General features: G+C 30.2%; 2 protein-coding genes and 1 long non-coding RNA gene across 7 annotated transcripts in view; 2 read left to right on the top strand and 1 right to left on the bottom strand.

The window, feature by feature from the left end:
* LOC145966010 (neuroglobin) overlaps positions 1–20,735 on the top strand; it is a 39,479-nt gene extending 18,744 nt beyond the window's left edge. For 2 of the 4 annotated variants that reach the window (XM_083089678.1, XM_083089677.1), the window contains exons 3-4: positions 7,059–7,290; positions 11,398–20,735. In XM_083089678.1, coding sequence (XP_082945804.1) covers positions 7,059–7,290; positions 11,398–11,553 — 388 coding nt within the window. In that variant the 3' untranslated portion in view covers positions 11,554–20,735. The remainder of the gene's footprint in view (positions 1–7,058; positions 7,291–11,397) is intronic. The other 2 variants (XR_014436944.1, XR_014436943.1) reach the window with 2 other exon arrangements.
* Positions 8,257–21,617, bottom strand: LOC145966011 (uncharacterized). Of its 2 annotated transcripts, none has more exons than XR_014436945.1 (5): positions 21,549–21,617; positions 21,412–21,485; positions 21,037–21,292; positions 11,392–11,641; positions 8,257–8,566 (listed from the first exon to the last, which is right to left on the bottom strand). It is a non-coding gene; the product is annotated as an uncharacterized LOC145966011 (long non-coding RNA). The 2 variants fall into 2 exon arrangements; XR_014436946.1 differs by having other exon boundaries at positions 11,411–11,641.
* A 104-nt stretch (positions 21,618–21,721) lies between these two features.
* Brms1 (breast cancer metastasis-suppressor 1-like protein) lies at positions 21,722–23,697 on the top strand. The gene is made up of 3 exons (XM_083089675.1): positions 21,722–21,868; positions 22,327–22,549; positions 22,821–23,697. The coding sequence occupies exons 2-3, from the start codon at positions 22,332–22,334 to the stop codon at positions 23,293–23,295; spliced, it is 693 nt and encodes a 230-aa protein (XP_082945801.1). The 5' UTR covers positions 21,722–21,868; positions 22,327–22,331; the 3' UTR covers positions 23,296–23,697.

Genomic DNA, 23,697 nt, shown 5'->3' with positions numbered 1-23,697 from the left:
ACGAAGGAGAGAGAGAGAGAGAGAGAGAGAGAGAGAGGGAGAGCGGAATCGAAGCAGCCTTTGGTCCAGCGCAGCCTCGGAAATCAATAAACGACTACAAGCGTGCGAGATCAATGCGACGCATCGATCATATTTTTTTAAGCGGCAAATTTATACATCAAATTCATTCATGAATATCTCTCTATTTCCCTTGATCCCTATAATCTTGTCGTTTTCTGCGTTGAATAAAAGTATTTAAATGAAGCGACTGACTTACGCGCGTTCGATGGAAAAAAAATACTACGATAATTCCCGTTCAATCGTAATAATAATTTTTTATTTATACACGAATGCATTTTTATTCCCCAGCAATATTAAGGAAATAAATATTTTCAGAGATAGGAAAAAAGCAATTGTGCTACGGGGCATTAAAAATATCTCACTTAGCCACGGAAGAATTAATAAAGCAACTACATGCGCTAAATGTATTCGATAGTAACTTTGATGCTCATGTAAAAATAAACGGCTTTCTCGGGTAAGAGCGGCTTTGTGTTTTTAACGTGTACATATAATATGCATAAAAAAGTCATATTGTAGAAGAATATCGTTGCTTACTATAGTTAAGTGTCACGCAACAAAATAATAATATACGCCATGGACACACAAGCATACTACTCTTAAATATTTATACACACGGGTCGTGATCACTACACATTATCAAGTTAAGGGTTACTTCCTCCTACTTGAATGTATAATACGAGCTAATTTAACGCAGAGATGTGTAGTCAAGGTATATTTGACATAATTCTTATTAATTTATTCATCTCTTTTGATTTTTTATTTATTGATGTTGTTTAACGTCTTAAATCTGTTGTATTTTAATAAGAGCTTAATAAAAGATTGCATGCAATGCTCTCTTGCACATAATAATACGAAAAATATTTCTATTAGTATAAAATAACTTTTAATATATATATATTCTTTCTTATATTTTTTAACAATATTTCTCTTAATAATATTAATTCTCTGATAATAAACAAATTATATCGCTCTAAAACGCGAATGAATCTAGTACATTTCTCTCAAAAATTCTTCCAATAGAATTAAAAGCGAGATTTCTTTCTTTGGCAAAGCGCATTTTTTGATCAAATTAATGCAATGCAATCTGAATATTATTATCAATCTGGTAAATATGATAATATATAAATGATAGAATTTGAATTATGCATGCAAACTGAATACGAATTGGTTCATTCCCCATCGTTGTGATGAAGCGGAGAAAAATCCTTCGGAAAAAAAGAAGGTTAGGCACGTTCCACCGATTCTTTTGGGGTGGTCGTCAGAGAAACTGGAACACGTACCACTCTTAAAGAGAATGGATCATATTCGCTGAGCTGGCAACGGCCAAGTGACAGATTGCGCATGTTAATAACTTTAGAGATGAATGATATTATTGACGAAAAAGATGATTTCATCATCAACAAGTCCTAGATCAATTTCGCGCTTTGAAATATTGCTATCAATTATACATTTGAAACTACATATTTTTTATTTTCTCGAAAATAATTAAAAACTGAGTGACACATTATAAAAAAAAAAATGCAAAAAAAAATTTACAAAAAAGAATGCAGTTGCATTTTTCGCGAAAAAAATATGAAATTTTTAACCGATAACCACTTTACAGACTTGCAATGAACTTTTGTTGTCAGATGCTAAAAGAGAAAAATATTGCCCCTGCCGGAATATTATACATAAACTAAAAAATATATAAAATATTACGATAAAAAAAAGGTATGTTACTAAAACAGAAATTTCAATTTATTTTTTACCGCAACCTTTTTACCGAAGGCTGCGTGAAAAAAATAAATTTCTTCTTTATTATATCAGTATTCAAACAATTGCCTCAAACGTTTTATACTTTCAATTTTTTTGGCACGTCAAGAAACAAATAATTAGACTGATAATACACGCAATAATTATTGAAAATAAATATTTTATAAATTGCACATATAATGTCATAGATATTATTTACTTCATCTGCAATTAGAAATGTAATATATGTACTCATTTATTTATTAACAATATAAATTAAAATACATAATTAGATTTGCCAATCATTCATGGATCAAACTATTAATGTCATTGCAAATATACCGGAACATTTCGATAAACGTATAATTAGACAATTTCATAAATATTTACGTACATTATTTCTAGTCAATGCCATTAAATATTTATTTATCTTTTAATAATGTAATACGACATAATCCGAAAATCACTAATTATCAGCGTAATATGTCCGATACTTGATATCATTGCTAATATTTTGCATAGTATCAATATTTACAAAATTGTATGTTCGATGAAAAATATATTTTATTTTTCTTGATATCAGTAGTATCATAATAACAGATATTTATTAGCAATATAATTCGCGCAATGATTGGTAACCATCCACGCAATATTTTCTACGTGACAACAATATTGAAATCATTAGAAAGAGATCTAATATTCGCTATAATCGCGTATTTATTTTTGTGCAAAACAATGATTGGCTAAAGTCCACGTAATTGCAAACGGCGCATATTACCAACGAATTCTGCGTTTTATAATCTGTATTTTTTTCAAAGAGTTTTTTATGTTAGCTTATTATTCATCGTAACGATCTTAAAGCCCGGATTTCCTCGGTAATTAAAAAATCGGTGTTATTGCTCGGTGTTATTGCTGACGGCTGGATTTTCCCGAGGTCTTTAATTTAATTGAAATACAAGGCATTAATTTCACCGAGCGTTGCTCAAATGTGTTAATATCCGGCTACGCGAGCGTTGGGTTCATCCTTTGATAAGGTTTTCACTCGAATCAAATTAATTTACTACATTCGACTCTCATGAGAAGATCGATATCACATCAAAATCACACACAGCGGTGTTTCAAATTGCTCTTATATATCTCTTCGCTTTTGTACATCATTTAAAAAATAAATATAATATTTTGTCCTATTTATCTACTCTCTATTTACTAAACTAAAGGAGAAAAGAATCGTGTTATATATCACATGCTGTAAAATTTAAAACTAGACAGCAACTGATATTCAACATTAATAATTACACTATATCGATCCTTAGAGATGGTCTTTTATTGGATCATGCGGATAGTAACGTGGGAAAAAAGCTGAAGCTACATGCGCGCGTTGAATCTGGGAATATCATATTGTTTCATCGGTTTAAGCAGCTTCTATGGAGGAGGGGGACAAGGGATATGGATTTCCGATATAAAACTTTTCAATTCGTTCTCAAATGATAAGAACCCGCCAAACTTACCGAACGGATACCGTCACCCTTTATATTGCCGTCGACCGCATTTAAAAATATTTTATCGTATCCCGGGTCAACAGGCGCCCCCGTTCAGTCCCCTTCAATCACGTCGATCCCATCTGCATCGCGGTATATGCAAATTTGTTTTTATGCCCCCTTTAAACCTCGCCTTCAGTATAGAATCGCGTGTTTTTACGTGCGAGCAGCTTGTGTCCTCATTAAAGCTCAAAAATATAATCGTAATTTATGACACTTTTACTTCGAAAACAGGGATGACTATAAAAAAAATCTAATTCATTGGTTATAAAAAAATCCAATTGATCGGTGTTTGAAGGTGTTGAAGATGCGCTATTTGTTCATTATTGTTATACATGACATATATGACATATAATACGTTAAAAAGTGATAGCAATAAAACATTAATCATATCCCATCGACCCCCTTCTGGGATTTCTATATTTATTTATAACTAAAACTAATTCGCGGAGAAATTTACGAAGCGTATACGAGAAATGTGAGAGAAATGATAACGAATTACGATAACCATATATATTGAAAATGATTCAACCATTATATATCATTATTATGCGGCATATATCATTTTGTTATGTGATCTCTTTATATGCTTTCATCTATTTAAAAAACAGAAAAAGTTTTTTACTCATGATTTCTAGAAATGTATAATAAGTAAAATTATTGCAATAATTATATATATATATATAATAATGAATAATATTATACTAAAATAAAGAATTATATAGCGAAAAATTTTAATAAATAATAACTAATAAGAAGTATATATAAAGATATATGTGTATGCGTGCGACATATACAATATGTATGCACTTTTTTGCATAAAAACTCTATTATTGACTAAATATTTATTATATAAATATTAATTATTGACCGAAATTGAAATCTATATATTCGAAACCCGAATTATATATAATAGTATAAAAAATAAATTCATACATTTTTTTAAAGCAATTATTCATTTAAATTTATCTCTGATACGTGATAGAAAAATACAAACATACGTACACATTTATAAATGATTTTTTCGAAATGTATTCCGTTCATAATAAATGAATTTTGCGGTTCTCCATCTCTCTCTCCATATATATATATATATATATATATATATATATATACAGGGTGTTGAAAAAAAAGGGTCACATATTTTGATAGCAGGTAGTATTGATCAAAACAAGAAGAAAAAGTCTAATTAACATGGGTCCTAAGACTAATATCTTCAAAGATACAAGCTATTTTGTTATTTGAGCTCTTTGTCATTTTCTTATTAGTCGTGTCATCTTTAGAATGTAATGAACAAAGGAGTAGGGGAGAGTGGGGTACAATGGGGATATCTTTTTTCTAGGTGCCTTAAAAAATAAAAAATAAACAAAGAGAGATAAAGAAACAATTTTTATTTGAATATGAAATGTAATCATTTATCTTCCATAAAAAAACTGAAGTAAAGAAACTGAATGTATGATAACAAAATGGAAGAAGATAAATGATTACATTTCATATTCAAATAAAAATTGTTTCTTTATCTCTCTTTGTTTATTTTTTATTTTTTAAGGCACCTAGAAAAAAGATATCCCCATTGTACCCCACTCTCCCCTACTCCTTTGTTCATTACATTCTAAAGATGACACGACTAATAAGAAAATGACAAAGAACTCAAATAACAAAATAGCTTGTATCTTTGAAGATATTAGTCTTAGGACCCATGTTAATTAGACCTTTTCTTCTTGTTTTGATCAATACTATCTGCTATCAAAATATGTGACCCTTTTTTTTCAACACCCTGTATATATATATATATATATATATATATATATATATATATATATATATATGTTTATTTATTTATTTATTTATTTATCTTTCATTTTCTTTTCTCAAAATTGCAAGAGGCGCGCCCGATTTTATTCTGTTTCTGCACAGAATATTTATCTTCCGAATAAAGTAAAGCTTGATGCTATAGCTAGCACACACATATAATGAGTTTACATACTATCAAATCATAAATCATAGTAGATGCGAAATGCATCGCTTCTCGGCAGAAAAATAATTTATACGGATACGAGAAATTGTACGCGTGAAAAGGGATAATTCGAACACGATATCACATCAATTTAAATATCGATATTCTCATAATTCATCCTAGTTCGACATTTTTTTCAAGTTGTTGTAGATGAGATCAAGCTTTTCAATCAATCAATATATCTTTGTATATTTTTTTCAAGAAAAATAAATAAAATTTATCTTCTTATTTGTACTATAAGATACATTTGAATATTATGTGTTTTGTTATTTAAAATACGTTGCAATATAATGTAGAGATTAAATATGATGAATAAATATGTCAAGTATAAATACTGTACAATGTTGTAATAATGTGCTCTATTGGCAGAATATAAAATCATAAAAACGTGCATTGAATTTTAACTACAGTAGAGAAAAACAAGTATACTCTTGATGATACATTGCATAATTATTAACTGTCGATACTATCGAAGATAATATAATACGATTTATATTTCCTTTCTTGCACGTACATTTTTCACTAGTCAGACAAGAGCGAGATTGGAATGCCTCGTTGTATAAAGAGGTATTTCATGAATGGCTGAGAGCAACCTGCCATCCACGGAACGAAAACATTTTTGTCGAGCTACTATAACGAGAAACACGTGAACTCGTTACCTCGACGAGTACAAAACTCGTAAAAAAAAAGTTATCTAAATTTTGTGCAGGATCAAGAGAGCTATATATGAAAAAGGAAAAGGGAAAAGCAAACGTTATGTAATAAAAATTTTCAATAAATTTATATTTATATATTATTTCCGTATATTTATAACAACTTAAAATATTTTAGCATATTTTGACAAATGCTTTAAATAATTTTTTCTAATTTTAACTATATATATATCTTTAGAAAAATTTAAATTATTTGTCAGAATATACTCAAATATATGAAACTATTATAAATACAAAATTATTCACTTTTTTTTAAAGATTGATTTTCATCTTCATAAATATGCTGACATTAGATAATATAAAACTTGAAATTCAATACTTCGCCTGATTTTGTCTCTGATGTTCCTGTTTCTCAATTAGAGAAAAGTAAAAGATGTCACGAGATCTGGCGGAATAGCAGATATTTTAAAGCAATTGGGGGACGAAATTTTAGACGCGAAATTAAAACGCCAGGAGATTCGTTAAATACGTTTAGAAAGTATCAAGGCGGGAATAAACCTATCTTGGGCCACCGGAGAATTAAGTTTGAAATTTATGACTTCTTCAGAGCAAACAGAACTTATCAAGAATACTCAACGTTTTTTAACCCTCGAATGAAAATTTTTCCCTTTTCTCATTTCTCTTGCCGAGTACCAGAAAGATTAATTTAAAGTTCCATCTTTAAAAGACGATTGCGTATTTCAAGCCATAAATTAAAGCAGACTAATTAAAACAAACTATTAAGTGCGCAATATTATTTAAACGCGAATTAGAAATTCTATTTTAGCATGTGTCACACATATTTTTGTACAATAATTAAGTAAGAAATACATTTAAAACATTTACTTTTATAATACTAATCTTTTATATAAAAATAAAATTTTGTATTAAAAAACTTCATCATCATTAATTCAATATTTGTGATTAAAATCTAATATAATAAGTATTAGTATACATATATAATTAATACGTTTCCTCTTTTAACGATACTGTACCTTATGTACCTTACCTTGCTTTCAGGTTGTTTGAAGAGAACGCGGAATTGTTAAATATGTTCACAAAATTCCGGGATTTGAAAACGAAAGAACAGCAATCGACGAGTATGGAATTGGCCGAGCATGCGAAAACAGTCATGTCCACCCTTGACGAAGGGATCAAGAGCCTGGACGATATGGATGCGTTCTTGACGTACCTTCACGAGGTTGGGGCCTCTCACACGAAGATCCCCGGCTTCAACCGGCAATATTTCTGGGTAAGTCCTAAAAAAAGACACAAGTTTGCCCTTTATATCCTGTAATATTCATGCACGGCATATGACAAAATATAAACATACGATGAACGTATCCCAGTTATCGACCGACCATTAGGGAAGAAAATAAGACATCTGTAATGGAAGAGAAAATAAGATATTGTATCTTTTTGTAAAATTATCTCACAAATTTCTTTGATATAAATATATGGATAATAAATTATCCATTTAGCACAATAAATATTTAACTGTAATATTTATATACTTATCACATTTTACATACTAATTTTAGTAATTAAATGAGTTTTCAATAATAATATATAATTAGTTCATTCTCATACAAACTCTGCACTTTGAAATACCTACCCCGTTCCGAAAGAAGTACTGTTATATAAAAAAGTTAGATAAAATGAAGGCATATTGTCTTAGATGTCAGAACATTGGTAGTTTTCTCTACAATACCGAGGAAATGCAAAGGGAAATTTCTCGCTCGCCGGAGACATGTCTCGCATTTCATGGAGAACATTTTCCTTCTATATGCTGTGCTTATCTCTCGTAACGTGTAAATCAAAGAGAATAAAGTGTAAACTTTTGGGAAACATTGTAAATTCTTTCAGGACCTGTCTCGCGAGACCACAAGATTTATACATAATAAAAATGTAATAATGCTCGGCGTAAATATGATACAATAATTTTCGTTATATTATTTCTTACTTGTAATATATATAGACTTTTAACTTACAGTGAGAGAAAGCACTTTAATTCGTGTGATATAATTAGAGAATAAGACTTTATGATCTTATTATATATTTTTTCTTTATTGTAAATTCGTAAACTAAAATGTAACAAATTTATTTATACACAACCTTTAATTTATTTCCAAATAATAAATAATCAAATTTCATAGACACATTTCATCGGATTTGTGTCATTGAAAAATATATGTTTATAAAATTTGTTATCCTGATTAGCACATTTTATAATTCAGATTGAATAAAATTAATATAGGCCCATACGACGAATTAAGTTTTAATGTTATATGATTTTGTGCGATATCTCGTTTTTAACAGTTTATTAGACGCATTACATTTTTTTGAGAAATTTATATAATCTTCTTGACACAGAAAGGATACTCGCAGTGGAAAAGATTGAATAATAAATGTTAAGACTTCAACATCGCTACTACACGTCGGATATTTTGCTCCTTCATGGCTCTTCGTAATCCGCTGCACAGCTGGTGTCCGCCATTTGTCTGCCATGTTACGGCACTGCATGGTGTCTAATGAGAAAAGATTCTTTTTTAACAGTCCTTACATTTTTCTAGCAATTTGAAAAAAACACATACAATAGAATAAAAACGTACAAAAATTCTTACGAGAAATTGACATTAAATATACTAAAAGTTTATTATTATTTATATAAGACGCTCGATTGAAAGCGCAAATTTGCTGCGTAAATATTTCTTAAATTGAAGTAACGTTTTCTTAAAAATGTTGAAATGTTTAATTTGTCTTATCAAAAATATCTTTATAGAGCACGTGAATATTAAGTAAAAAAAGAATAATACATATCGTAACTTCGATTTGCTTCGTGCAAACTAATACAGGACGCCTGGAAAGAGGACAACCGTTACTTATAAGACTTATAAATATTCCGCAACTTTATTTATGACCATGTTAATCAAAAATACTTTGAATGCAGAACACGAAAATCGATACAATAATCCTTCTGGCACTCGACTCGGCCGTAACACGAATATAAATTGATATGTTGCAAAGCAAATAATAAAAATAATATAAATTGATATGTTGCAAAGCAAATAATAAAAAATTAAACAGCATGAAAATAATATGAAAACATATTTTTTGCTGCAATCCTGAAAAGTCGAGGAAAATTTGTTTTATATTTAAATATTGTATGCTTCACAAAGCATCTGAATAAAATTGACAATTATCTATGTAAATTATTATATATTGAATTTACTGCACAATTAATACAACATAAATATTATCAATACAATTACGTAAATAATCATAGATATTAAATCAATTAGCAATTTATTACATTAAATAAATAATTTTCTCGATCAATTTCATATTTGTTTGAGTGTTTTTCTCAGTTCGAACAATTCTTTTAAATCTGTATCTATTTTATTCATCCAATAAATTTTCTCTCAGTACGTCATTGAAATTATCTCATTTATTTTCGTAACCAAAAAAATAAAAAAGTAACATTTGAGTTTCGTGCTATTGTAAAGAAATAATACTGCATATGTGTATTTGTAAATTATGATATATAAACTATAATATATATCACGTAAAACAGCGTAAAATAAAACGAGGACAAAAAAATAATAATCTATATGATATATATGTGAGAGAAAGAATCGTTAAAAAACGATTTCAAGGCAGAAACGCAAAAATAAAAATGTTTCCCGCGTATATATATGCAAAGCAGGCTTTGTTACTTTCCGGCGATGGCGAGGGAATTTTCTTTGTACATTTAAAAAAGAAAATACATGCCGAAATCCTTTTTTTATCATTTTATCTTCTCAAAGAAAAGAGATAAATGTTAAAATTGGAATTGCACAGAAAAAGACAATTATAAGAATATTTAAGATGTATGTGGTTAAAAAGGAGGATTTAAGAATATTTTATTAAAATAAAATTAATTTTAAAGTAAATTAGTACGATGTTTAGAACGGAAGAATTCTATAATTAAATTGTTAATCACACATGATAATAGCTTGTAAAAATCATACTTTATATTATGCGAGAGGCATTTCGGATTTATCTCTCGAATTAATCTTGGTTGTGCATAACTCAATTTCGTATTTGATTCTTCTTAACCGATCATATTTTGCTCAAGATTCGTTTCCAATTTTTAAGTGGGGATAAAATCAAATTATCTATGGAATACAAAGAGTTTGAAGAATCACGGATGTGTCGCATATATTTTCGCAGCATAGAATGCTTGTCCACGATTTCAATGCTTTGGCATGAAATCAAATCGGGTCTGTCTTCTTTTCGAGTCGCACAATTCATGGATTTCGCTGTATGTGATAATTTCTGTTGAATGATCCTGCAAAGTCTATTGATGGCGGATACTAAAATTCTCGCATTGTTGCCGGTCATACCGCTGAAAATAGCTCAAGATTTAAATTTTTCACTATATTGGCATTATTTTTCACAAAGACTAAAAAACGATCCTAATAGCTTTAATTTCATCAGTGCTCAAAATAAATTTAAAACAAATAATTTTTCTAATGTTTCTCTTCCCTTCAGTTTACTTATGAATGAGATAGCCAATCATTTAACTAAAAAATTATAAATACGAAAATATAAAATCACAATGTCCCAAAATCAATTTCTTTCAATTCTTTTTTCAAAAAAATATTACAAGCATTATACTAGAAATTTAATTAAATTTCTGTTTAGAATAATATGTGCTAATATTTTTTTAATCAAACTATAGAGAATAATCAAACTATAGAGAATTTTACAATACAATGGCTATTGTTTTTGTTTGGAGGATTTAGTTATTTCAAACATTTGTATGAACAGAGAAAAATATAGCTATTTTCATAGTTATAGTTATATATTATATATAGTTATAGTTATATATTATAACTATAGCTATTTTCATAGTTATAGTTATATAAAAAAAAATCAAAAAAATTGTTTTAAAACTTTTATCAAAATTTTTTTAACAGCAGAAAAAGATAACACAGAAATATATTTTTATAACTTGTATATTCTATTATAAAAAATTATATACATCTAAACATATATCTATATATATCTAAAATAAGAAAACTTTTGTAAACAGAAATTTTCAAAAAAATTTGGAACAACCTGATTACCAAAGATTCATTAACTAAGAAGAATTAAAAAACGAAATTGAATTATTCTTAAATGAGATTACATTCGAAAAATTTTTCATACGAAATACTTTCTATTTATGCTATTATCATGATTAAAAGTTTGTGGAATTATACTTCCGATCTAAATCTAGCAAAATAGTAATATTACTCTTTTCTTTGGAAATTTTCGAAACGTTTAATCTTAATTTCATATGTCACTATAATAATCAAATGCGTTCTACTTTCAGAAAATTGAGAAACCGTTTCTGGATGCGGTGGAGCGTACACTGGAGGACCGATATTCGGAGAACGTGGAGAACATCTACAAGCTGACGATCAAGTTCATCATCGAGACGTTGATCGACGGCTTTGACAAGGCACAGAGCGACAAGGCCAAGTCCTAGTCGTCCTAGTTTCGAGGATCCGGCACGCACGTGATCGCCCTCGATCCTTCGAAATGTTGATCGTCCCCCCTGGTTCTCCCGGTCCCCCCTGGAACGGAAAAGAGCCACAGCCGCCATGTAGCCGATTCCTCGGTAAACGGCGATGGGACAATCGTCGTCCTTGCGTTGGTTCGTCGCTCCTTCGTTTCTTCAATCCGTTTCGCGCGGATTCCCGAGAAACGCGAATATATGTGAGAGCACGTGACGTTTACGTCGTAAATGTTCTCGCCGGCCTGAGATCTTTCTTCCCCTCGAGCGGGTCTCGCTATTAAACGTATCCGAATATTGAGAAACGGTTCCGAGTCAATCTCTCGGGACTTGTTCAAAAATCGCGTCGCTACGCGAGCCGAAAGAGCCGCGCGATTCTTTCGACGGTCGAAGGGTTTTCAACAATTCGATTCGATTCGATTAATTTTTCAGTTGATTTTATTTTCTCGATATTATAAAAAATGCTTGTTCTATTTAAATAATACAATAATGTATACGCGACGGTCCGAAAGGTATAATAAAACCACCTAAAATATATCTTTTGATTCGAAACTGTCCTAGATGCCTGGATGTCAATATTATTTGCAAATTTATATGCGGTTTAGGTATGTATTTGTAAGTCATTTGGATCTTTGAATTTAAGTAACTCGCGAGTAGTTCTGCAAACGTCGATTAAGTTTAATTCGATTAAGTTTAATTGGTTCTTTGTTCCCTTCTCTAATATTACTTTCGGAAAGAGGCAAATAATAAGTTAAACTAAGATTAAAGTTCATCAACGACAGCAAAATTAGCCCTTGAGCGCCATAATTTGAAATTTATCTGTAATTTGAATGTAACGGGGGATTAATCGGGTTTTTATAAAAGGTTTTTATAAAAGGGCGTCAAAATGTGCCCATAGAAAAATTCATGCAAAAATAATTGGTCCTTATCAAAGATTCGCTTTTGAAATCTTTTTACTCATGCACACGTGTTGTTTTTTTCTCTATAAAATAATGTAAAATAATGTAAAATTGTGCGAATGAAGAAATTTCGAGAGATAAAAACGGAAATATTTCGAATGAAATATATGTATACTTTTCTAAATTTATCGAAGCCGTATCATGGTATCGAAAAAAGATATTTTAATTTACATTTTTATTACCAATTTGTAATTTTGCTAAAGAAGTTTGTTTTATACATATATGTATGACATATATATTATCTCGAAAAAATATGAAACATGAAAAAAAAACAGTAAAATTCATTTGATTCTCTTTAAACAAATAAATTTTCTAAAAAAAGTATATTCCAAAGTTCAACATAAATATGTTATTCAATCTTGTTTAACCTGCCATATATAAATATTAAATATTTTAATTCGTTTTCTTCTTGGCGTTACGTAATTTATTTCTATTCACCGGTGATAGACCTCTTCTGATTTCAAAGACCATACGTTTAACAGAAATAAAGTGCAAAGTGATGGCACGTCGTTATTGATCAGACGCGAAATTAGAGGCAAGAAGGAGGGAGAGCTTTCCTCTTCCATAAGAGAGACCGATCTTCTTAAGAGGATTACTTGAACGTAACTTTGGCCAATGATATGATACCCTTCACCATGAAAAGGAGAATTCGAAATGAAAGTCCTTATTACAATGCTATCACAAACAAAATAAGATCCGACCGGTCGTTCTAATCTTCGCCGTGGATCCGTTTTAAGGGTCTCTTGTGGCATATAAGAACTCTATTAAATCCTTTTAAGGGTGTTATAAAACCATCCAACGTGTAGATAACGATGACTCGTTCATATAGTTATCAAGTGTCGTGCAATTTTCTTCATAATTAATTACGCATTTAATAAACGTGAAGGAAAAGATGTTTCTATTCAGCCTCTTTTCTACTCATTTTTCACGCCAAAGGCCTTTTATGGATTTTTTATTCTGTTAATTATATTAAATTGCTTTTACTCATGCAAAGTGTAAAATACTCCCAGGCTTTTGAAGTCTCATAAATCGGGCAAAATTCAATGAATCGGCAAAAAGTTTACATTGTTACATGCGCTGCAAATTGATTCACGTTTAATAGAAAACCTTCGTAATTGTTTTCATTTATAAAAGACACATAAAGCTTTATTCTCGACCATTATTTAATATTACAAAATATTAAAGAAAATAATAAAAAATAAAAGTATTTATTTCTGCATAAAAAAAGAGGCAAACAGAATTATTTAAAACTGAATGCTTAATCTCTAATGTTACAGAAAAAAACGGCCCTATGCGACTCATATTCTCTTTATAATAATCGATATATTATTGTATAATTACTTTACGGAAAAGTTTTTTCACTTTTTTAAGCCAGACATCGATACTCTGCCATCGGTTATAGTCAATATATAAATATTGTATAAATTTCAGATATCACTTATAATGGTATCGCTCGAGTCTCAGCGAAGGCAGACACTCCGAGAAATAATTCGCGTAAAATGTTTTGCGATTTTGATAATACCGCAATATTTTTCGGGGATATCATCGATTCTGCTGACGTAAGATACGCCGGCGTTTTAGAGCCGCATTAAAGCCGCGAATGCAGCTCATCGGGACCGATTTTATACACGTTTCTGCCTTTCAATATGTGCTCGATAATTGATACAAACGCAGCGGCCGACTGCCGCTTTTATTCGCGCGCGAAAGCCTTGGATTACATAAGTCGCGCAGGATACCCTCCACGATGCGAGGCCGAATGCACGAGAATGTAAATGCGCTTTGTCTCGAAACGGGGTCGCGATTTAATCGCAAAAACAATGTGAATGCAAAAGCTTTACCTTGCCCTTTCATTATAATCCCGACGTTCTTACGCGTATAATTTATTTATTTTTAATTATGTAAAATTTGTCGTACGCATTTATTCGCGAGAGTCTGAACGTTATTGGAAATTTGTAGAAAATCTCATCGGTTTTACAGAAAAGTTGTTCACACGCGCCGCGATGTGATAAACATCTTGACTTCGATCTCCGCTACGTTTGCTGCAATTTACTTTTTAATGAAGTGTCAAGATTGACGATTTCATGTTACAGTTTGTTGATTTAATGCGGAAAGCTGTGGCAGTTACCGATGATCGGCGGTATCATACTAACGTATCTTATTGACTTGGGCGTAAAATGCAATCGTATTTAGAAAATTATAAACATCTTCAATAAAGAGCCAATTAAATCAGTACGTCAAACATTATATTTATATGTATAATCGAGCACATAAATTTTAATTAGGTGTTTGTAAAGTTAATCGAAATTTGCAGAATTGAAATTATGCCAATTTAAGAAAATACCAAAAATTGTTTGCCAATTTTTATCTTTCTAATAGTTTTATATATTTTTTTTCTTCCGATTTAGTTTAATTGAAACAAAAATTTTGGAAATGTTTACTTATCATTTAGATATGTGTACAGTGATACAAAAGTTTATTTATATTAATTATATAAAATTTTTCCTGTCAAAATATTTTCAAAGAAAATCGTTCCATGTTTCAATCGAAAAAGTTTATACATTTTTCAAAGAGATTTTACATATATTTATTATAAGATATGCTTTTAAGATCGCGCCGATAAGTATGTTTGTGAGTAAATCTAAAATCGCTCGATTTCTACTTTGTCCTAAAATAACATATTCATCTAGAATCTAGAAACATGTGCGACGCGAATTTTTCATTCGTTCGTCGCAAGATCGATTGGAGCGATTACAAATGACATGTAGACGGAAAGACGAACTGAAATTATTGATACGCCTCAGATCGATCACGGGATTGTTATGGCAAACGATTAAATTAGATTCTAAACGTCTAACCGAAGAGAAGTCATTTCCAAATTCGATGATTCCGTCAATTTTCAATCTTGAATTTCTTTGTAATCAAAGTATTAAATAACCGATATATATATAAAATGCTTTATTATATTTATCATTTCTTATTATTAATATTATTATGCATTTCTATTTTTTTAAATTTCTTTTTATTTCTTTCGAAAAAGATTCGGTTGAAAAAGATTGCTCCTTGCGTTCTGTGCTACGAAAGGATTCCATAACTTTTCGCTTTATACATACTTCGCTATTTCCTTTTTCAACTTTTATTTATAAAGAGGCAAAATTGAAAGTACAGAGTGAAAAGCTGGAAAGTCACTTCATACAATATTCGAGCACTCGATGCGAGGCTTACTTTTCAAGCGCGATCGAACAAGTCCGATTCTGATTCGACTTGCTGGTGATTCGTAGCATCACCGAGTCCGAGAAAATGTCGGGACCCTTCGACCGTCAAAGGAGAACTTGTATAAATTTTTACTCGTATCATAAGGCAGGAAAAAGTGTGGTTGTCAAGTGTGGTGCAGGAAAAAATGTCTCTGGGGCAATCGGCCCTTCGCACGCGCAAATGTCAATTTCCTAGGAGGTCTCGGGAAGGGGCGAAAAGCCTGTATCTCTCTGTATCTTCCTCGCCGTCTTTATCTATCTCTATTTCTTTCTGAGGTCAATTCGCTTATGTTGCTCTCTGTGGAGGCCGATATGGGTCGTTACATATCTTTGAAAAAGGACGTAACACACTTATGCGGACGACTGCAGAACGCGTGACTTATGAGAAGAACGTCCTAAAACTATGACACGCGATACTAATTCGCTCTAGATCTCGTCCTACATATACACAGTAAAAAATTGTGCGTCCATATGTTAAAATTTTCTTGTGTTACACGTTTTGATTAGTACTTTAATATAAAATTAACATACAACTTATATGTTATTATTTTTATAACGTTTTCATGTGTTACATTTATGTCAACTTTATATCTTAATAACACTTTGTATATGTCTCTTAGAAATGGAATATTATTTTGAGTAGTTTTAACATAACCATTTTAAACAATCAACATGTCTCAAAGTCAGTTTAACATTCTAACAAAAGTTAAAGTAAATCTTTAAATCATCTTGAACTTTGACATACAAAATAATAAAATTTACTAAAATCAAATGTTTCTATTACAAATAATTTAAGTTAAAATATAATTACTATTATATGTTAATATCCTACAACAATTCTTATAAGTTATTGTAACTATTTTTTTATGTAATTTTTAATTAATTTGTATGTTATTTTTACATTACATTTAAAGTCATAGTAACAAAAATAAATGTAAAGTATTGTGTCAATTATTTAACATTTTTAGTATTTTAACTTAAAATTTAGAGTGGACTTTCTGAGAGATGTGAAAAATGTTAAAAATTAACATTTTATTTTTTACTGTGTATCTCATATATTTTATTATAATCATTTTCAGAAAATTTCTTTTCTTTTCATTTATCAACAATTATCACAAAATAATTAAAATATAATATCAGTTCCATCATTAAAAATTTTATTATTGTTATTTTAATTAAACAAATAATATAATAAAAAACTTTGTTGAAAAGAGTGATTGAATTGAGTGAAATGAAAAGAAATTAATATTTGCTACATACACGTATAATTTTCATGCGCTAAGAAATGCTATTTTTACATCAATAACTGCCATCGTTATGTGTCTATCATTTACTATCAAAGTAGTACATCGTTATCCGGAACTTTGTATACGGGTTAAAGTTTCGTGGTATTTACAGATAAATTATACCTAATAGATATTCGTTGTTTGAAAACGTAGTTTCACGCAAAAGATAGAGGACTACTCGTATGAACAGCGCTCTATTTATTCTAAATTTCCATCTACGTCCTCTTCTTTAATCAGAAATGATCATTAGTACCTCGACGCGAGACAAAGATAAATAACGCCGTGAAAAAGAAACGAGACAAAAGTCATTTTCATTTTTTTCGTCGATAATGCATTTAACAATTCGCTCCTTTCAGAGAACAAATCTATCAATGCATCGCCGGTCGTTCTATCATTAACTTCATTAACTAATTCGATGAACTACGAATAATCAAACTAACGTCGTGCGCGAAGAAACTTTCTGCGGAACAATAAACGACGTAAATAACGAGCGTGCTGTAAAATCGATTTTCCAACAAAATGGGACACACCGGAAAGTTTCTGCGACAGCAATTATTTCAAATGTGCTAAAAATGCGCGAATTTTCGACAGCAATTTCCATCTCAGTCTAATCGTAAATTATTATTTGCTTATTATTCGCTCTACACGCAACATAGCGGGATATTAATATTTAGCGTATTCGAAACACGCTATCGCCAGGAGTCTCTAATAAGGAGTTTCTTCTACATCGTACTTTAAATACGATAAGCGCTAAAGTGCCATGCCATTCATTTTAAATGTATGTTACTCATTTATCTTGAATTAACGTTTAGCGCATATTATTACGAAAATTCTCCGATAATAACGAATTTTCTCAATAACGTACCTTTAACGTGACAAACGCTAAAGCGTTACATTTATTGCGAAACGGCCATATAAATGACGATAAAAAATTCCACCTTAGATTAGTATTATCACACTTTATTTCGCGACTCGACAGGACATTCATTACCTAATATGACAGAGTTTTGAGTTTTGAGAATGCAATCCACTTGTTCCGCAGTCGTTTTCCGCCCGCCGAGAACCGCGAAGACGTTTTCCCTCAGAAAGAAAGAGTGCGTGTGTTCAATAGCGAAAAAAAAACAGAGAATAAACAGATTAGCGCGAGAGGATGCGTCGCACCGAAGTGCCGATCGCGTATACAATCGTAAAATGCGCGAGCGCGTCCGATGTGAATGCACCTTTATTCACCGAGACTAAAATCGATCGAACAAATTAGGTAAGGTAATAGCGCTTCCGCGGTTCGCGACATTCCGTCGTCGTCCAAGTTCATAAACCTCCCGTGTAATTATTCTATCCCGAAGAACGAACTGATAGGTTGAAAGTGATTACGTTCCTTCGAGGGAACTTGAGGGTCCCTCTGTATCGACATGATAATTAATGCAAATTATTATTTACCTTTTATGCTTATAATTGTTAACGCAATTACCTTAATAAAGTTTACTGATGCGTTATATACATAATTTATTCAATTTTATGCTTGTACGAAGGAGATTGTCGCTACTTTTGGCACAAGATCAAGTGAATAAATTATGCATTAACGCACTAGTTAACTTTATTGACGCAATTGCATTAATAATTGTAAGCGGTCTCTTTCTTAATGTATTTTTTTATTCTTTATCCCGCGTTTTCTTCCTATTCATTGCTGGATCCATACACTACTAAATAATTAATCATTAATAAATGGTCATTAAACATATATTTATTTTTGCAATCTTATAAAATAATGCAGATATATTTTTTTCGGAAACAAGGAATATATATTACTAATAACTGTGTATGTTTATTATTATGTAAAAAGAAATTAACTAATCAATGAATTATGAGCTGATAATTAATCAATAATATTTTATTGAAAGAAGAAAAGAGAGAGAAGTTAAAAAATCAATAGTTATACAGAATTATAAAAAATTAAATATTTATTTTGATACAAAAGTATAAAAATTGAAATTATATTGTGACTTTATCAGTATTTTTTTTATCGCATCTTGCTTGATTTTAGTGATATAAATCAAATCTATTAACAATATCTATGACAATTTTGCTTCTTTTTCGTTATCTATGAGTTCCAAATAACTTTTATGTAAAATTAAAATAATTTAAAATATTTGAGTTTGAATTTCTATATCTGCGAAAGATAATGCGACGAAAATATTATTTTAATCCAGCGAAAGCATTGATATATAACATGCTCAAGCAGTTATTTAGCAGTGTATTTATCCTACCGTTGTGATTTGCATTCTAACTTTTACCAACGCGATATCAGTGGCTATCACGAAGTTACATTCGGAGCTTGTGACTTTTTCCTGGCGAACCGCGATAGTGCCGCGATAAATGTTGCATGAAATGAATATTAAGAGTCTGTATAAAACCGTCGCCGCACGAGAGAATTACAGACCACGTTGAGCGCCTTTTTCATTTTTTTCCTGACGCCAAAACGTGTAACTCGAGGACTTTGCCGGGCAAAACAAACAATAATCGTTTAAGTATAAAATTCATGCAATTGAGAATTGAGCTTTCTCCTAAATATAAAAAAAAAAGATTAACAGGAAAATACAAATAATAAAAAAAGGATAATAAAGAAGTAAATGAAGAAAAAATCAGAATAGATTAAATTCGTATGTCAGTTTTAAGCATGAAATTATATTTAAATTATATTATATTGTAAATTGTATTAATATTATAAATATATTAGAAATTATATTATATTTATTGTATTTAAAAATATAGATATCTCATAAAATATTATAGATTTATTTTTCAGTGCTACGCTTTAAATTTAAAACAAATAAATAAACGGCATAATAATAATAAATTAATAATAAATTAATGTTATTTATTTCAATAATTAAAGAGAGAAAAATGATATAAAGTATATATTCGTAAATATTTATTTTAGCGTAACATTTTTATCAAGATTAAAACTATCTGCGGGTATTACGCTAAAATAAATATTTATATTAATATTTTTTGATATTATTCGACAAATTTTTAGCAAAAAACCTTTCGATTGAACAAGTGAAAAACTGACATGACGAAAATTCTATAGAAACAATATTTTGATTACTTTTTCTCCTCACGCGCGTTTTCCTGTCAAAAGAATCTTAGAACTGATCACGTACGACTCGACGGAGACATTTTGTCGGTCCGACAGCGTCCTCGAGAGATACTTGGAGCATTTTACACTTTATCCCGAAGATTTAAAGACCACCATAAAGCACAAAACGTGCGACGCGTTACATCTGTACATTCGTCCGGTGTGCGGCGGAACTTGAAGCGAAATAAAAAGAGAAAAACGAAGAATAGAAAAATGAAAAGAAAAAAAAAAGATAAAAAAATTTCGTACGAAACAAATTGCACAAAACGAGCTGTACCTTCTTTTTTCTTGCAGAAACCGAAAGACCTATTTAACCGAAAGTCTTCATGGAACGCGCAGGAAGCATACAAGAAATATATATTATTATATAAATATATATACGGGATATATATATATAATTGCTAGAGTATACCTTGCAGTTATGCGAATGTTGCATTGTCTATCTGTTTGTTCCATACAGATCCAGATGTATTATTGTATCCGATGGAGTATTATATATCAAAATATATAATATATATCTATATATATGTATTTATGTATATACATATATATATACATATTAAGCTCCCCGTTTTCCTTATTTTTCTAGTAACTTAAATGTGACTTTAATAATAATATATATAATATAATTATATTACATATATATTATATTTAATAATTATTTTTTATGTGAGAAGACTTTTTATGTGAAAGATTGTGCTCTACAATCGTTGAAAAATGGAGGTTGCATACTTTTCTAAACTAAATAAAATTTCATCCTTCAAGTCCCTAATTTCATTAATCGACAATAATTCGCTGCAATAATTAAAGCAGTTAGAGCTTACCTCTGTGTATGCGATGCACCAAAGCCGAATTTAGTCCAATCGATCGATGAGTAAATTCAACCGATATTAATTATTGTAAAAGAAGAAAGAGAGAGAGATCACGTTCCCGCGGTTTTAGATAAACTTTGCATACGGAACGCTAACTATGTCCCGAGGAACGTGGAACTATGTAGCCAATATTTATGAATTCACTCGGTAGGTAACATGTGCTATATTTTGGTTCAGTTCCGTACTACATTCGCAAAACTGTGTGTATCTGAAAGTGAATTGGAAATTTCTCATCTTTACCTCACTTTCAAGTTTCCTCTCCCTCCAACGCTTGATTATATATCTATTTTTTTTAATGCAAATAAAATAAGAGGTAACGTCAGAGACTTTTGAGAGCGATTATTCTGACGTTTATCAAAAGCTTCTTTAAAAAACCTCCTTATCTGCATCCATTTTATTGGCTAAAAAATGAGATACATAAAATAAAATATACAATTAAATTTATAGAGACATTTAATACATACGTGTTTCTGTAATTCACAAACAATTTGTAAATGCGTAGACTTTTACGAACTGTCAAACGGTGATTTTACCGGAAATGTCGATAAGTAGATTGGCTATGTAATTTCATGTGGTTTCTAATGGATGTAGATGGCGATTACGATAGCTTGAAAACTCCAAGATGGTTTTTTATCCTTTGGTTGGTACAAGATATCTTTATCTTTACCTATCTTTATCTGTCGAAGCTGGCTGTCAAACATTGCGTTCGCTGAATACATGAGAAATACAATTTCCTTTTAGAAGAATTATTCAACGAAATTTTTCAAAGCGAATTATAAACATAGTAAGTATACCTAACGAAATTTTCAAGGATCCGTTCAATTTAGAGCTCATATAAATTTGTAATACATGAATTCTTGGAATAGTCATCAATTTCTGAAAACACTCAATGTTTCCAGAATAATACATAATTTTTCACTTAATTATATACTTATAACTTTACTATGCTTATCTAAGTGTATAAAATATCACCTTAGATTAATAATTGTATTAATATTTCCAATTGCATTATTAATGTTGACATAAATTTTGTACATAGATTATATTCTAAAATTATACAAAAATATGCACAGTAGACACTTTTTGTACTTTGCATGAAAAATTTAATAACTGTATGATAGATATATATTTTTAATTCAAATTCGCTTTTGTTCTGAAATAAGGAGCTCGCAGTTTCTAAATATTTACTTTTACTGTGCATAAGAAATACAACATATATAAACATATATAAATTTTTTCCAGTATAAATGCCAAGCGTTAAGGATGAATCGGAGGCAGAAGGGGAGGAGATGTCTCATGACAGTAACGAAAGTAACCAGAGTTCTGCATCATGTGACAGTAGCGCAGAACATACCGACAGCGATGATTCTTCAGAAATGGATGAGGATGAATGCGAGAGGAGACGTAATGAATGTATGGAAAACTTATTAGATTTGGAAAGACAGTTTACTCTTCTCAAGGAACAGTAAGTACATTCCGTATTTAGCATATTATTTATCGTTGTATAATATTTTACATCTTATTTAAATTTATATAATATATATTTATAAAATAGGGGAAATTTGTTCATTCTAATAATATAAATATTATAACAATTAGAAGATTGATTTTATTAAGAATAGAAAAAAAGTAAATATAATATTGCAATTTTTAATTATGAAATTATAATTAATTGTCGATAATATAAGCAATATTAAAATTCTAAATATAAATGCTCATTTTATTGTCTACTTAAGATTGTATCGAGAAAGAATTACACAAGTGGACACAAAACTTGGAGAAGTTCGTGTCGGAAAATCTGAGGAATATCTAATACCACTAGAACGACTAAAAGAAAACATGAAAACAAAAACAGAAGTAGCTGGAATATTGAAACAGTACAGATTGCAAAACATCCAGAATAAATTCCTAGCAGAGGAACAGGCTGCTTTACAAAATTTTGAAAGCGAAAAGGGATTGATCTGGGATTGTATTCATAACGATCTTCAAGAGAAGATTCGTCGTCTAGAGGAAGATAGAAACAATGTGGACATACATGCGGACTTATGGCTTAATACAACTGGTAGAAAACGTAGAAATCATTCGGAGAGAAGACGAGCAGTTTCTGTTGCAGGCCCTTACATCGTTTACATGCTCAATGATGCGGATATATTAGAGGATTGGGCGTTAATAAAGAAAAGCTTAAGCAGTTGGAAAACGGAAATAATGTAATTTTCATTTAAGTGCATCAAAGAAAATATTTTCGAAACTAATATTATGCGTCCATCTTTAATACGAATAGAGATTTCGTCCAACTATAATTGGAAATCAGACAAATACATTTTCAACGATGGCGTTTATTGGACGTCTAATGTTTGTACAGTGTGCCTTGAAAAAAAATGAAGGTAGTTAGTTATTATAAAGAACATCTCGCTGACTCTAAATAAATGAGTCTCTCGATCAGTCTCCAAAATTTAAAAAAAAGTTTGCCAAATATCAAACTTATTAATATATCTACTTCTGTAGTATATGGAAAAATTCTCATGATATAAGAAAATTTTATAGCTCGGGAAAAAACAGATATTTACTGTACAGTTAATTTTACTTAATAAAACAAATTATATAAGCAATTGT

Source organism: Camponotus vicinus, unplaced genomic scaffold (assembly GCF_025532165.1).
Source record: "Camponotus vicinus isolate PSW18456_S1 unplaced genomic scaffold, iyCamVici1.0 SCAF_2, whole genome shotgun sequence".
Lineage (NCBI taxonomy): Eukaryota > Metazoa > Arthropoda > Insecta > Hymenoptera > Formicidae > Camponotus > Camponotus vicinus.
The sequence above is the reverse complement of the archived record's forward strand: the minus strand, read 5'-3'. Positions and strand labels throughout refer to the sequence as shown.